This window comes from Pogonomyrmex barbatus, unplaced genomic scaffold (genome assembly GCF_055798465.1).
Source record: "Pogonomyrmex barbatus isolate J1 unplaced genomic scaffold, ASM5579846v1 scaffold9, whole genome shotgun sequence".
NCBI lineage: Eukaryota > Metazoa > Arthropoda > Insecta > Hymenoptera > Formicidae > Pogonomyrmex > Pogonomyrmex barbatus.
The window spans coordinates 6,536,587-6,553,839 of NW_028297193.1; the positions used below are offsets into that span (position 1 = coordinate 6,536,587).

Consider the following 17,253-nt stretch of genomic DNA (forward strand, 5'->3'; position numbering starts at 1 on the left):
CCATTCTATGTTTCCATCTCGTTTTAGATGCAATCCAAAAGGTGCACTAATCTATGTTAGATTTTACCCGAAAACGCTATTAATTTATGCTCCGTTCCTTTATTCCAAAATCCGTGATTCAAGTATAAATTGTAACTATAAAAATACAATTTTAAATAAAATTAAATATGATAAATTGTAAATATATATATATATATATATATATATATATATATATCTATTTAAAAAATATTGAAATATTAAACTAATAAGTTAATATTACATTATGGGCTAATTACTCAAAATTTTAATCATACATGATCACGCGATTTCATTGGTGTCTTAAATCAATTGATAAAAATTTTAATTTTGAATTTTTTAACCAATATGATTGCGTTCAGCAAGCACAATCGTTGCACAATGGTCAAGTAATTTGTCAACATAATTGGTTTAAATTTAAAGACCAAAGAGTCAATTCTGTATTTTGAAAGCGGGTGAAAATTACAAAAGTAAAGAAATCTCACTTACAAGCATACAATTTCAAAGAGAATTAGTCGAGAATTAGTAAATTTCTTCATTTTTGTAATTTTGACCTCTCGTTCGCAAGATACAAATATACAATCAAATCCCAGTATTCACTGACCGCTCATTTCGCTGAACGTCACAACGCACGAATACCTAGATGCGACGCGCGCATTCCTGAGAATCGCTGCAAAATCACAGTATTATGTGGCGTATGTAGTGGTTGCGTGCACATGCACATACCTACGCATGTGTGTACATATATATATATATATATATATATATATATATATACCGTTCTCCATAGAGGAGCGGATATTCGATAATAAGAAAGAGAAGAAAGAAAAGACGGGGAGGAGAAGGAGTCGCGGTATCGCGACGCTCAGTGTGTGTGTGACGAGAATAAAAACATTGATTGAGAAATCGTCGGAGTCGGAGACGGCAACGCGATCGGGTGCGAACCTCGATCTCGAACAGGTCGCGCATTGTGTGCCGAGCGTCATGGACGCGGACGGTGCGCGTGTCGAAGAGACGCGAGTCGTTCGTGCGGACAGTCATCGTTGCTAAACGGACGCTCGTTCGACGCCGAGATATGCCTCGCGACAACGTGCTTGGCGCGACGAGATGATACCCTGTTACAGACTGCGCGACACGCCGGAATTCTCGGGATAGATCGCGTAACGCGCGACGCAACGGCTCCGTGGGACGATGAGCAAGATGTCTTGGCTCGGTTGGTCGGCAGACATCAAGAAGAGGGCCTGCAGGTACCTGCTGCAACGCTACCTCGGCCAGTTTCTGGAGGAGCTCACGCTGGACCAGCTGACCGTCGATCTGTACAATGGCACGGGACGGGTTGTCAACGTTAGCCTCGACGTACAGGTACTTTCCTTTGTCTCGGATTCGTTCGTATGAATGAGATTCCTTCCTCTGGCTTCCTTAGGCTGAACTATTATAGATAAGATTCGCATCGCTCGCTTCTCATTCACTCGCTCATTTGCGCGTAAATAGCGCGCACATTCCTGTTGCGCGTAAAATACGTATACGTATTTACATCGCTGCGGATTTTACATCGTGCGTTTCACGCGTTGCCTTCGAACAGCTGATCGCGATTTAACATTTAAATGCCTCGCGAGACATCGCACATCCGATCATAAATGATGCATAAATGCAATTTCTGCTACGAATTTCCTGTTATGATGGATATAATACGGCGAAGTAAACGTAGATAATGCTTTATAATCGTTAACCTAGAGAACAATTAATGTGAACTCTGCATGTGCATGTGCACGTGTGCGCACGCACACACTTATATGTATTGTATGTAGATAGAATATGATAAACGTGCATGTATACGATTAATAAAAAATTAATTAATAAATATTGAAATAACATTTATTAATTTATTTTCTTTCATTTTTATTTCACCGTTTATTACATTTTTAATAAAAAAAAAATAGCACGTGCGTTTGAATTTCTTATTTTCTTTTACGTTTTCATTTGTATAATTTTTTACCTCACAAATTATATTTTTCTTGTTGATAGACACATGATAAGTGTTAATTGCATATTATAAGTGTTAATTGCATATTATAATTGTAATAATAATTGTGATAAATTGTTAAACGCAGTTAAATTTATGCATAAATTAATGAAACACAGCGTTACATAACGTGAATCATTGGTAAATATTACTGCACATTTTGAATGTTAATAGGTGCTAATTTATACAGACTGTTTCTTCCGATACTTCTTAATGCAATTGTGCAATTTTCTTTAATCGAGCAGTGCTTTTATTTTTTTTTACTTATATTTTAAATAAAATTGTACAAGTAAAATTATTTATTTGTGCAAATATTTTTTTAATATTTAATATTTATAATACTGAGAGATACATCTCTGATATATCTGATATACTGAGAGATACATCTCTGATATATTCTATAAGATTCTGTAATAAATAATTATTTTAATAGGCACTCAATGAGATGGGGGAGCAACAACATCTTCCGTTGGAATTTGTCGACGGTTTTATAACAGAGATATCTCTCAGTATACCATGGTCGGCGTTACTTAGCCAAGCAAGTTATGTGGAAGTCAAGGGTCTTAGACTCACGGTGCAACCGCGACAAAGAATCGAAACGGGAACATCGATGTTCGAATCTATGTGGAGTTCCATGACGTCCAGTATGCAACTCGCTCAAGAATGTCTGCAACAAGATGCGGCCAATGCGGGAAATGCTCAGCCTTTAGAGGCGGTGGAATTGTTTGCACAGACTATAGATTCAAGTAACACAGTTGTATACTATGTGCTTTTGAATTAAAAACTAGAATTTTTATCATTTGTGTATTTCAGTTTTATCTAGGGTCAAAGTGAGATTTATCGATACTGTGATACGTTTGGAACATGTACCTTTGAATTCTTCGACGGGAGTAGCGATTGAAGTGTGGATACAGAATCTTGAATATTCTGACGAAGCTGGATTAGATCCCAGTAGTACGTCTCTGGATCCTGACGAATCCACGAAAGGTTACATCATTTCAGCGTTCTCGACTAAGCGATTTTATATGGAGGGAGTGACTTTTCATACTGACGAATTTCCCTCTCGCGCAAGAACGTTTTCTAGAAGTATGTTGGCTAGTACGTGCTCTACTCCCGATTCTAAGGCAAGTATATAAACATCTATGTGAAAAAATTGAAATTGTTGAAACATCTCGAAAGAAACGAATTCTCACAATTTATTTATTTTTCTGACAACAGAATTCAGATAGTCTGTTTATCTCTGCACAAATGTCTCCCACGCAGAGCATTCTGCACACTCCTCCGGAAGGAAATGCTGTTAATAACTCAAATGAATCAAATCCTATCATGTTTGCTAAGCTAGCAGGTAGACAAGAAGTCAGATTAAAAATGAAACAAGGAGAAGGAATATCGGGACCAAAGGTGAGAACATTTTCACTAATTAATTCTAGTCTTTCTATTAAAAAAATAATGTGTTTTAAAATAATATATATTTTCTTCTGATTTCAAATATGTGTTATATTCTTTTAAAATGAAGAAATTAAATATATATATTTCAGGTAGAATTGGAAATTACCTTAGGATCGCTTACTTTATTCTTGAGTCCTAGGCAGCTTCATGTTTTGTTAGAATTAGCGCATGGCCTAGCATCACCAGATCTAGAAGATGTCAGCAACGTTGTTCCAAGAAGATATACGGAGAAACCTATGGCTAGCAGTGATTTTAATCGTATAGAACGCGAGCTTATCCATCAGACACATCCTATGCAAGATTTAAAGACTACAGTAATGAAATTTATTCATGCCTTGAACTATTTATGTGTGTGTGTGTGTGTGCGTGCGTGCGTGCGTGCGTGCGTGCGTGCGTGCGTGCGTGCGTGCGTGCGTGCGTGCGTGCGTGCGTGCGTGCGTGCGTGCGTGCGTGCGTGCGTGCGTGCGTGCGTGCGTGCGTGCGTGCGTGCGTGCGTGCGTGCGTGCGTGCGTGCGTGCGTGCGTGCGTGCGTGTGTGCGTGTAATGTAAAAATATCACATGTTTATGTATTGTAGGATCTACGATATGCTCAAGGATGGTCTACAGGATCGGTAGATGAATCTGATAACGAAGATGAATTCCTGCCAATGAAATTACCAGGATCCTCGTCGATGTGTGACTCGATTACGAGCAATAACTTTAGTATGGAAGGCAGCATAACGACCAGCAGCATTAGTTCAAAAAGTTCGACTACAAATCTTCCGAGACATAATAGACACAGACATAATATAGACAACGACACGTCCGCCGAGACTACCCAATTTCATATAAGGGTATCTTCCATTGCTTTAGTTTTGTTGCATGAAGATATATTGACGCCATGCGTGGAACAACTCGGTCTAACTTCTAGCAGTATAAGACAAATGAGAAACGCGTCAAAAGAATTTTTCAGACAATTAGGAACATTTGCTATGGGTGGCTATGGAAGCAAAGATTTTGATCAAGCATCAAAATCGCTTACGGAGGCTTGTCGACTTAGTCATATTAGGTACATGAATATCATATAAATATTTGCTCGTTTTTAGTATTTTTTACTCTGTTTATTAAAACTTTCGATTGATTATAGATTATTAGCTGCGCCTTTAGTAATCGAAGGCAGTGAAAAAACTACGAATCAGTACTCTGCGATATCGGGAAGTTTGTCTTTAGCTAGTTTGGAAGTTGTAGAATGTTTGGTCGATTCCAATAACTCTACTTCGTATAGAACACCATCCATGGAATTTGTTGAGCTATTGGCGTTCGTAAAAGAGAACACAACTAATATTGGATTTTCCAATAAAACTGATTTTAGAATGAGATTTAAATATACACAAAAGGCTATCCGACATACTCACATGACGAAGTTTGCACATCCACGCACAGAAATCGAGTAAATAATTATCTTTAAATTAATAACAAATATATTTAAATATATAATTTTTTATATATGATAAAATAAAATTAATGTTAATTTTATTGATTAATAAATTGTGTTCATATTGTCTTTCAGCATTCAAATGGAACCATGTAGAGGAGAAATAGACATTACTATTGTAGATAGAATATCTGCTATTCTTAATCCGCAGCGAATATGCACTTATAATCCTGTAATAAACGCTAGAGATGCTGTAAGTGTATATCTGTATAGAGATTTTCTTTCTTTAAAAATATAAAATTTTTCTATAATTTTAATTTACGAGACATTAAAAACTATATGTATGTTTCAGAATCAACAGACATTATTTGATCAAGCTGTGGATAGTGCAACACTGCCAGATTCTAGAGTAGATATCAAAATTTCTTCGTCGTCGTGTACAATCAAATTAAGGTGCTATATTAAACATAAAGCTGTAGTTATTTCATATATATTAAGCCCAATTTATATATATTATTCTTTTCTTAGATTCCCAGTACCGGATTTAAGACCATTGCACGATATGAGCCGTGCACCATGGTGGAAGAGATCCGTGAGATCTGATTATATGATAATGCAAATGACAGACGCACAAGTTCATTCCACTATGGACAGCCGATCTCACTATGTAGCTAGGCACGAACTGCAATGTCGACGGTTATCATTGCTGTACATAGAAACCGAGGATGATACGCCAATTGAAATCGGTTTAGCCACAGCCGACGAAAAAAATGATACTGCGTCGTGTCAACAAATCAGTGATGATCTTGGTTGGGCAAGAATAGTAATTATTGTGTATCCAGAACGTCTTGGTGCTCCGTTGGAAGATAGTTCTGAAGAAGAAATAGAGAATGATAAACGAATTTTAGACGATAGTTTGGAGAAAACCCCGAAACACGCGCCTTCCCCATTTACTTCTAGACGAATCATGCGCGAATCTGACACGATTCATTCCAAATCTCACGAACAAGGTCAAAAAAGCGAGCAAAGGTCAGTGACCCATTTTTTCGAATATGCTTAAATAACATATACATTTATTTTTAATTTTAAATCTTTAACAGTGACGGAGAGGAACTGATTATACCTGGCAACCGACAAGAAATGTTAGAATTCATCGAAGAAGGCATACATGGTTCTAGATTACAATTGGAGATCAATCTACCTTGCGCTTCCGTCCAAATACCGTCTAAACGCATTTACGAACAACTCTACAATCGATTCAATACCGATTTGTTCCTGTGGGAAGCATCGGCGCCCAGGCCCAAATATACCACTCATATAGAAAGTCACATTGGCCTCGATCTGGCATCTACTCTCTTACAAGAATCTACTTACCCTAAGTAATATTCTGATACATTCTATTAACGTTTTCGATTACAATAGATTTTGATTGCTCCAACAGTGATTATTGACGTCATAGTGCATTTTCTGTATCTAAAATGAAATGAACATAGGAAGCGAATATTAGAAAAAGGAAGAATGAAAAAGGCAAGCACAGAAAGTGCATTATGACATCATTTACCGATTAAAACTCATTGCAATCGAAAACGCTATAAGAAATATTTTACCTAAGACATATTATTAAATTTGTATAATTTGCAGATTCAGCATGTGTAAAAGCGGAATCCAGTATAATTCCGACTCCGACTCAAATGAAGAAGGTATATACCATTCTACGAACGAGAAGAATCACAAAGAGGCACGAATGTCTTCGAAAAGGGCACAGAGCAAATTGGCAATGACTTTAAGTATCAATCAAGGTCTTTTGTCTATGTATACTCCCGTGCGCGATTCTATGCGCAATGTTATACCCGGGCAGCAAGGAGAATTGATCATTCGATTAGAGGATGCCACGATATTTTCCGTAACAGCATATAAGGGAAATGCGAATCTAAGCTACGCTTGCGCTATGATGAGGAGTGTGTCGCTGGATCATTGTGGTTTGACAACGAGCCCGTCGCAAATGCCACCGTTAAGATGTATCAATAGTGTTAGACCACGGTATTGCGAGAAGACGATATATCGCAGCGAATCCGGCAGTAATGTAGCAGCAAATCCTAGTGACAAGGACATGGTGACAGTTGCGGTGAGAATACAAGCGGCTCATCAGACGCATCGTATAAAGACCTTCCGAGTTGCGATAGGTATAAGCAATGCTACATTGAGGCACCGAATGTGTTCCGCTGCTACTTCATGGTTCACCGAGTTGATGGATTGCTTGGATGTGGCAGATCATCCTGTCGCCGGTTACATACCACCGGGCGTTTTGACTGAGCTACATCTGCATTTGTGGGATTGCGTAATCGACTACAGGCCGCTTCATTTGCCGTTGAGATCTATCATAACTCTTGGTAATTTCAGCGTGTCAAGCAATATTACTGCGCAGACTAACACGTCAACGTTGCGTTTTATCGCGGAGGATGTTGCGCTCTTCATATCGGACAAGCTGCGCGAAAAGTCGGTGGAACTCAAACGGAATTACGTGTGCGTGATGAATTTTGGCCTGTTCGAGTTATCGCTGCGTCTAAATGAAAGAATGTATGGCGGTGTGCCGCGAGTCGATCTTCGGGCGAGCAACAACGTGTTGCATGTACGCACGTGCTCGGATTCCGGTCGCGCTCTTATGCAACTGTTGACTTATATCGCCAATGATGGTGATTTGCAACAGCCGAATAGTGCGACCAATAGTAGTACTGAGAGTATCCCCACCGTGTCAACAACAACCACGAAATACGAGGAGAATCTCCTGGGCGTCGAGAGCATCAACACTCTTAGCAGAAGTCAGGTTGAACGAGTCTATAGTCTAATGGAGGACGCTTTAGAGGAGACCGTGAAGGGAACGACGATTCAGAGTGGCAACGAAAGCGGGAAGATACCGATGACGGAAAATCGAGTCGAGTTTTTCTTTCCTGATGATTCCTGTGCTGCCTCACGAGAGGCAGAAACGCGGAAAAGTTCGCAAGAATGTAGTAAAACGATCGCATGCAGCGTAGAAGATGACGACGACGATGAATTTTGCATCTTAGGAGAGGAAGCTGGTACGGGAATAATACCACGTTACGGAGTACCTGAGGTTCGAGCGTTGTGCCAAGAACCATTGAGGATAGTGGATAATCATTTTTCCGTGCCGATTGGCAAAACCGATTTATTACAGACTCCACCGAATTATCCCGCACCCGTATTGAAATACACCCTATGTGAAATGACACTTATATGGCATATGTATGGTGGGAATGATTTCGACAGCTCTCAACCGCAATCAGCAAAACATGTAACCATCAATGACAATGTTCGCAACAATATTACGCATGGAAGGTATAAAATTTAAAGCTAGATCGTTAAAATGTGTGCATATATATGTAACTCGTTTAATATAAATTCTCTCTCTTTTTCTTCTTTATTCGATAGGAGTAGGTCAGCTATAGGTGCAGTAGGCTTCAACAAGTCTAGCCCGAACGAAGTACATTTCGGCAGCGTGCCGAACTCGCCGCGTGCAACGAGAAGCAACGAATCGTTGATCGATTGGCATACGTTAGGTGGCCCGGGTCGACGACACGACGTGCTGATGGAACTGCAATTGAGCAAGGTTCGCTTCCAGCACGAGGTTTATCCAGAAAATACTCGGGAAGCGTCTAGGCAGGTGCTACTAGTGCACGAGATCGAAGTAAGGGATAGATTGGCGTCGTCGCACATAAACAAATTCCTTTATCAATACAGCAGCGAAGCGAGACCCAGGCAGTCTCACTCTATTATGTTTACCATGAAGGCAGTTCATGTAAGGCCGGATCCCAGATTAAGTGCCCAAGAATGTTGTTTGAAACTTAGTCTACTGCCACTGCGACTGAACATAGACCAAGATAGCCTACTGTTCTTAATACAATTTTTTAACGAACTAGGCGGTGGATCGAAGCGAAGTCAAGAAAGCTCTAGTACACCTAATAGTTCGCAATCCACCCCGGTATCGAAACAAGGAACACCTACGCATCATCCGCCCATTATGAGCGTGAATGATGACGCGTTGACGAATGACGCGATGATGAATATGTCGCAAAATAATATCATTGATCAGAATCTATTGATACTTTTGGAAGATGAACTGACATTCAAGGAGAATAAGACTAAAACAAAGACTGTTCATCAGGTCCATGATGATAGTCAGCCAATATACTTTAGGTGTGATAGATCATTGAAATTTTTATTATTTTGATTGCATTGAATGGAAATTATAACAGAAAAATTACAATACTTTAAATACTAATGCTAATGCTTTAAAATTGCATGTTTAGGAACGTGGTGTTCGGTCCAGAAGTTTTCATCAGGTTGGATTATCACGGAAAACGCATGGATTTCACTCATGGACCATTGGCAGGTCTGCTAATGGGCTTGGCGGAATTGAACTGTTCCGAGTTAAGACTGAAAAGATTGTCATATAGACATGGGTTGTTGGGTTATGATAAACTTCTCACATATTTGGTTTCGGAATGGTTGCAAGATATCAAAAAGAATCAACTCCCGAGTTTACTTGGTGGCGTAGGCCCGATGTATTCTGTGGTACAGTTGTGTAAGTCTACAAATATACCGTTTAATTTTTCGAAAATCAGATATGATGCTACTTTTTCAAGTATTCGTTAAACTAAACAAAAATTTTTTTGCATGTTAATGACGAAGAGTATTGCTTTTTTATTTAAAAAAATTCTAATTATGAATACAACGTGTACGCTTGAATATAATATTTGATTGCACTATTGTAGTTCAAGGGATACGCGATCTATTTTGGTTACCAATCGAACAGTATCAAAAAGATGGGAGAATAGTTCGTGGTTTACAGCGCGGAGCAAACAGTTTTACAACGTGTACTGCGATGGCTGCATTAGAATTGACATGTAGAATCGTACAGGCATTACAGACCACAGCCGAGACTGCGTACGATATAGTTAGCCCTGGTCCCAGTGTGAGATGCAAAAACAAAGGGCAGAAGGGTCGTCGAAAGAGATACAGTCAGCCACTAGATATCCGAGAAGGGGTGGCTAATGCCTACACATTAGTCAAAGAAGTAAATATAATATGTATTCGATTATTGAGTAATATTTAATCATTTATTATAATTATTATAGACATGATGATTGAAAAATAATAATTTGAAATAATGAGTTTGAGGATTGAAAAATGAATAAGTTTATTTTGTATTTTTGTATTTTTGTTTTCTGTAAGATTATTTTTTGCTATTCTCGCTACTTGCTCTAAATTTATATTCTTGTAATCACATCGTACATTTTTAACATTTATAACATTTAATTATTTAGGGCTTAGGCGAGACTGCGACTCAATTAGTTCGCGTGGCAAGTGAGGAACATGAGCACAAGGGCACCGTTGGCGCGGTCGGCGGTGTATTGCGGCAGATTCCCCCAACAGTCGTGAAACCGATTATCCTGGCCACGGAGGCGACCAGCAATGTGTTGGGCGGCATGCGATCATCGTTGGTGCCCGATGCGCGTCGAGAGGCGGTACAAAAGTGGCGACAAGATTCCGATACGAGTTAATCCCGAGTCTGCGGGAAATGGGAAAAATTCATCATCTAAATCATTTTCGGATTGCCAGTCAATTTCGCTCAAACAACGCTTTTCAACCATAGCCGGTCAGGCTGAGCCACTTTTTATTGTAACATATTCATGACATATACGCGTACGGAAAGAGAATACTAAATAGGATAAGAGTGCCATACGTTCGCGTCACGTTTGGCGATATTGTGATTATATAACAATTATTCTCACTAGATCTGTGCGAGTTATTCTCGCTTGATCTGTGCCTCGATTAGGCCTCGAAGGATCGACAACGAGTGCGAGAAGATGATGAATCTAAAGAATGTGGATCGCCGATGAGATGAGAGATCTCAGACGAGAAGAACCGTCGTTGGGTCCTAATTATAAGTGCTATAGATTGTTAACGTAGTCATATCAGTTTCATTGATTTTTTTGTACATCACGAAGAGTGCGACGCATCTGACAGATTATCTAATAATAAATCACTTAGTTAAGAGTTGCCGCTAATTTCGTTACAAATGTACAAAATACTTGTTACACTTATAGAATGTAAAGATAGCTGCGCTCTATCGCGAAGGAATATATTACACTGTGCTTCTATATTCCTTCTCTATACATATATATTTTTTTTTGTTTTGATCATGTGAATGTTTTATACCAATGATATGTGTATCCGAAGACTTTTATTAATAAAATTATTATACACAATTAAAAAATCTTTGTAGAATACATTTTAGCCTACATTTGATAATTGTTAAAATTTTTCAAATCGTAAAAAATCTAAGCAGAAATCCTTTATCTTTTAATAAAAATTTGAAATTCTTCTTAAACGAACGTTTCTTTATGGGTCTGTTCTTTTTAGCTGAACTGGCTGCCTAGTTCAGAGTTTATCTTTCTTCTTCCAATTCTTTCTTGTAAAAAGAAAAAAAGATAAACTGTGAACTAGTACAACCAGTTCAGCCAAAAAGAAAAGAACAGGCCTTATCTCAGAGGCTTAAACTCTCGTGCAAGGTGCAAAGTTGCACCTTGATATCTTTCGTATCTCCTCTCTCCAAGGCTCGAGTATATCTTTATTTATCTTGTTTTAAATGCAAAAAGTGCAAAAAGAGAGGTGAGATGAGAGTAGGTAAGGTGGGCGACCTGATCAGTAGCGGGCAGTAGCGAATTGGTGGGCGCGACGAAACACGGAGTCAAGGCGCATCGCGCGCGTTACTCGCGAAGATGCGCTGACGGGAAGCGCTTTATCGCGTGACGAGTTAAAGGGACGGCGAGGTGTCTGGAAGCGCCCCGTTACAGCGTTAAACATCCGTTCGCAAGCGTCGGCAGTTATGCAGTCTCGCTTGACGTGTTTATGTCGGCATACGATCAGATGAAGGAGCTTGATTTTTGTCTCCCGACATCTCGATCGTACGAGCGGAATGGTTTCCTTCACACGGCTCTCCTTCGTGGCACTTCTCTATGGTAAGCGGCCGTTGGCCATGCCATGGGACGTTCTCATTTTGCATAGCGAGACGCGCTACGCGAGACACGGGCTCGCTGTTTTTCTAATTTTCTAATTTCGCGTATCAGCCGATCGATAACGAACGATTCGCCTGACACTTGTTTAATTCGATTACCACGAGTCTTCTATATGCCATACTAATCGGATTGTATCAGTTTACAGAATGTTTAAGTTATTTCTTCTATCTATGATTATTATTCGCAATTTTTCTAAAGCAAAGCGATAAACTGTTGCACTTCCATCTTGTAAACTATCATAATAAAATCCAGCAAATTTTTCTGTTCTGACAAATTCAAATTCAAATTTGATTCGAATGGCACTATCTTCATGTAATCTCAGCGAAAGAAAATATATCTACTCGAGATCGTTTTATCATTTAATTACATGTTAGCTTTTTCAGCGGTTCTGACACACACGGCAGGATCGCGTGTACTTGAATTGAGCGATAGGTAAGTAAAGAGAGAAAGAGAGAGAGAGAGAGAGAGAGAGAGAGAGAGAGGGAAAGTATGCCATTCTACTCTCAGTTCAAGTCTCATAATATAATTATTTAATATTTTTTACAGATTTCTGGATGCACATAAAGATGGACAATGGCTAGTCATGGTATGCTTAAAAAGTTTGTGAAATATCACTTATATTTTGATAATATTGTGATTTTTATTTACTTATTTTTTTTTATAGATGTATGCACCATGGTGTGCGCATTGCAAAAGATTGGAGCCAATCTGGTCTCATGTTGCTCAAAACTTGCACGCAACATCCATACGAGTGGGACGAGTGGATTGCACTCGATTTACCAGCATAACGAGTGCATTCAAAATTAAAGGATTTCCCACTATTTTATTGTAAGTAGATTTTTTTTTTAATCGATCGTGTGCACTACAACAGTCTTATAAATAATATCCTTGTTTTATAGTTTAAAAGGTGATCAGAAATATGTATATGAGGGTGACAGAACTAGAGACGAAATAGTGAAATTCGCTTTGAGATTAAGCGGTCCTCCTGTGCAAGAAATAACAAAAACTCAGAGTTTCGACACTATAAAGAGGGAACGTGATCTCTATTTCTTATATGTAGGAGATAAATCTGGAGTTTTATGGGTAAGTGCTTTTTGCAATTTTGTAAGATACTACGAAAGTAATTTGAAACTGAAATTCATATATCTGTAATAAATAACTGCAGGAACTTTATCACAAGACTGCGAATATATTTCAAGCGCATGCATTTTTTTATCAATCTCATCCGAGCGTCGTGGATAAGCATGCACCTGTGGATAACGTCCCGGCATTATTTGTGTACAAGGAAACTTTGCATTATAATTTCACAGGTGAGTCAATCGAAAGAAAAGACAATCGTTATTACCCGTTATATTGTATCAACGTTTAAATCAACTTGTAGGTTACAACTTAAGCGACATAAAACAAATGAACGAGACGCTTTACAAATGGGTAAACGCGGAGCGCTTTCCGACGTTTCCGAAAGTAACAAGAGGAAACATAAATCAATTATTCTTAACAAATAAGAATCTCGTTTTAGCGGTAGTGGAGGAAAATCAGCTGGAAGAAGTCGCGCCTGACATGCTGGAGTTTAGAGATATGGTCGAATCTGTGATCAAGAATAAACGTAATAAGTATCACGAGTACGTTATCGCGTTGACTGAATAGTCTCTTGATACAGGAGTACAAAATTAATATTGTCATGTTCAGTCATTTCCAGTTCGGTTGGATAGGCAGTCCTAATCTAGTCAACAGTATAGCAATGATGACGCTACCTATACCGAGCTTACTTGTGATAAATACAACTACTAACCACCATCATATTCCTGAGGATGAAACAGAGAAATTGACTCCATATGTGATTGAATTGTTCCTAGAGCAGATTCGCAATGAGAGTGCTCCGGTACAGCATTGTCTTTTACACTTACTAGTTATTCAATTTACTATAGTAACATATTCATAAATACTTATATATATTTTTAGCAATATGGTGGAAATAGTTGGCTAGTACGTAGTTATAGAAAATGGTTCGAAATGAAAACCGTTCTGACTTCAATGTGGAAGGGCAATCCTATCTTGATGTTGGTACTGCTTGGATTACCGTGTGGATTTCTATCGTTAATATGTTATGGCATTTGTTGTCCAGATTTGTTAGACGCGAACGATGATGAAGATGGTAATTATTTTGAGAAAATCTTTGGATTTTTATATAAAAATAATATAATCATCCAATTTTTCTTTCAGAGAATACTGGGTCGTACCATATGAAGAATGATTAAAAATAGTTGCTATTAATAAATACATTATACAGAATTCCGAAATACATTTTTCATTATATATAGTGTATATAAATGCTTGTGATTAATCTGTAATATGTTCTTAACAAAAATTTGCCAAAGCAGTCTTAAGACCGCAAGAATTTTTATACAATGATTCATATATATTGCTGACATTCCATATATTTTATTTTTGGTAAATCCATCTTCGTACACACACATTGATTTCCTTTATGCGTTATATAATATATATATATATATATATATATAAAATTACGTAAATCTCACGAGACAATACGACCTACCGAGTTACGCAAATGTATACTCGGAAAAATTTATCTTTTAATATAGCTTTAATGAAAAAAGATATAATATATATATATATATATATATATATATATATATATATATATATATAAATATATATATATATCGAAAGTTTGTATATTAAACACGATTGTTCACATAGTTTATAAAATCATATTAAACAGCAAACTAAACATTGGTTTTTGTATGTGTATAGATAAAATGAAGATATGTATCGTGCAAGATGTGTGGAAATGTTGTTTGTTGTATTGTGTAGATTACAAGTGTGATTGTGATTTTTTTTTAGGAAGATCAGATGTGTATTTGCCGAATGTATATTTATATATAATCAAAAAAGAAATCTAAATAGTAAATATTTCTCTAGACACTACTATCATTACTATTATTATAGATATACACATATTCAAATAAGAGATAATGTTGATCCTTATATCCTACTATTAATTGTCATACCATTAGCATTAATAATTTTTATTTCAATACAGCATAAAAATAATATAAATAAGCAAAAAGTAATAGATTATGTAGTAGTAATTTTCTGTAACTTACTATAACTGCAAATGAGCAATATTTTGTTAATTTAAACGATCTTATGTATAACATTTATACAAGTGCTACAAGTCCATATCATCATCAAAATCCATTGCAGCTCTTCTTCTATCAAACTGAAATATAAAATTTTGGTCTTATTATCTTCTATTATATCTGTTATTAGATTATTATATTAAATATAATCATATTAACTTTGACCACTGTCTTTTTTTGGGTTTGTTGATTCACACTTTCCAGTAAGTTGATTAATTCTTGTTCTCCGAGCTTGCCAGGCAACTGTCCGCGTTGTGCCATGTTTAAAAGCATTTCTTCTATCATTTTACCTTTCTCAGGCTTTCCAAGGCGAAGTGTATTCACTATTCATAAATATGTGATATTATACACTGTTAAAAGAATTGCAAATAAGAAGGCACTAAGAGTCTAAATGCGATTATTAGTGCATGGTAATTTATTAAAAATAATAATTTATTAAAAATAAAACTTATTGCGAGGTAAACAAAATTCCTTAATATAACGAATGCAACGGTAGTTCAAACGTTTCGACTTTATATTGAGCCATCTTCAGCAAGAGTACAAAAAATTAAATACAAAAAATACAAAAAATTAAATAAAACTTGAGGATATTAAAATTACTAGAAATTATTATTAGAAATAACTGTGGCAATTGGTGTTATGTGTCTATGTGGCAATAGTCAGTTGTAGACTTAGGTGATGGTGGATGCTCACATAGATTTCCAGTAGCATGAGGCCAATCAACAGATTACCACACAGGCACATGTCCAATCTTTTGTCAAACACTTAGGAGTCAGATCGCAGTCTTATTGAATATAAAAGTCGACACAACGACATAATAGTACCAAATTAAAAGCACATGTGATAACCACGAGTCAAAAAAGAATATAAAAAGTCAAGTTGATAAAAAAGTGTATAAAAAAAATAAAAGTGTATAAAAAAAAGTTTTTTATTTTTTTTATACACTGTTATTAATATTCTCCAATGATATCAATAATAAGATAAATCTTTACATCTTGCTCTAGCTGATTGATCTAACACTTGAGTCAATATAGCATGCTTCATGTCTTCCATCTGTTGCATCCTCTCTTCCATTGATTGTTTATCGTCAACATTATTACCCTGAAGCAATTCATTTAAACAATCTTAAGTCTATAAAATTTATACAAGTTAACCTTTAAAAATTATAAATATATTTTACTTCTAAATGTTGCATTTAATTTTTCAAGGATAAATCTTGTAAAATCGTAGTAGTGTATGCTATGTGGTTTATGTTAAAAAGATTAAAATAATCTTCCAAGCAGACGATTCAGACACAATTTTCTAATTTCAATAATCATAAACTTCAAATAAAATCATACATAGCTTGAAGACAAATACCTTGTATTGAGTCTGCAACTGAGCCAGACGTTGCTGTCGTATCGCTTCAAGTTCCGGGTCTGACATATTTAAGCTCTCGTATTTTTTCCAAGTTTTCTCAAGATTTTAGAATCGCAATTCTATGCTGTACTTCTATGTTGATATGCGAATCTATTTATATATAAATCAAGTTCGGTCTTCCCCAACTTTGATCGTACATTCGGCGTCATGTATGTTCACGATACATATCTATAACCTCCTTATTTTCATCTTGGGATTAAACTCCCTACTCTTGGCTCAAGTTCTACATGATAAAATAGACCAATCGTCTTCCAGCTCAAATGCTTGGACCATGGGCGTATCATCGGGAGGGCTTTGGGGAGATTCAAACTCTTTCCAAAATTAAAAGAAAGTTAAAGTTATGATTTACAAAATCTAATATTTTTCTCATTCAAAATCAGAAACGAGGAGATATTTCAAAATATCCAATTTATTAACGCAAAAAATTGCGTTAATTTATGTGTTAAATAAAATTGATAAAAACTTGCCCCCAAAAAATCCTGGATACACTCATGACTTGGATAGTGAATTTAGATATAATAATCGTATCTTTTTTTCTTCCTTTCATTTAAAGAAACGGTCTCGTTTTCTTCATGTATATATATATTATACGAAAAATCAATTAAAAAATCATTATCTCAAGCTTGTTTCAGAGTCGAATAATTTTTTTTAATGTAAGAAAATGCA

General features: G+C 36.7%; 3 protein-coding genes across 5 annotated transcripts; 2 read left to right on the top strand and 1 right to left on the bottom strand.

The window, feature by feature from the left end:
- Positions 1-798: 798 nt before the first annotated feature.
- Positions 799-11,199, top strand: Atg2 (Autophagy-related 2). Its single transcript, XM_089085019.1, has 16 exons — positions 799-1,380; positions 2,475-2,787; positions 2,855-3,165; positions 3,260-3,442; positions 3,580-3,804; positions 4,066-4,538; positions 4,617-4,919; positions 5,040-5,157; positions 5,257-5,357; positions 5,433-5,933; positions 6,005-6,283; positions 6,546-8,258; positions 8,352-9,116; positions 9,230-9,504; positions 9,695-9,996; positions 10,247-11,199. The coding sequence occupies exons 1-16, from the start codon at positions 1,210-1,212 to the stop codon at positions 10,481-10,483; spliced, it is 6,270 nt and encodes a 2,089-aa protein (XP_088941145.1). The 5' UTR covers positions 799-1,209; the 3' UTR covers positions 10,484-11,199.
- Positions 11,200-11,521: 322 nt separating this feature from the next.
- On the top strand, positions 11,522-15,332 carry Tmx3 (Thioredoxin-related transmembrane protein 3). Of its 3 annotated transcripts, none has more exons than XM_011645054.2 (10): positions 11,522-11,944; positions 12,376-12,433; positions 12,548-12,587; positions 12,666-12,829; positions 12,901-13,084; positions 13,167-13,311; positions 13,383-13,623; positions 13,691-13,883; positions 13,964-14,156; positions 14,225-15,332. In XM_011645054.2, exons 1-10 carry the CDS (start codon positions 11,902-11,904, stop codon positions 14,257-14,259), a joined length of 1,296 nt encoding a protein of 431 aa, XP_011643356.2. In that variant the 5' UTR covers positions 11,522-11,901; the 3' UTR covers positions 14,260-15,332. The 3 variants fall into 3 exon arrangements, with proteins under 3 accessions (XP_011643356.2, XP_011643357.2, XP_088941160.1); XM_011645055.2 differs by having other exon boundaries at positions 11,530-11,944; positions 12,385-12,433; XM_089085034.1 differs by lacking the exon at positions 11,522-11,944 and adding an exon at positions 11,976-12,313 and having other exon boundaries at positions 12,385-12,433.
- On the bottom strand, positions 15,039-16,790 carry PDCD-5 (programmed cell death 5). Its single transcript, XM_011645052.3, has 4 exons — positions 16,528-16,790; positions 16,161-16,269; positions 15,328-15,491; positions 15,039-15,248 (listed from the first exon to the last, which is right to left on the bottom strand). Exons 1-4 carry the CDS (start codon positions 16,591-16,593, stop codon positions 15,198-15,200), a joined length of 390 nt encoding a protein of 129 aa, XP_011643354.1. The 5' UTR covers positions 16,594-16,790; the 3' UTR covers positions 15,039-15,197.
- Positions 16,791-17,253: the final 463 nt, after the last annotated feature.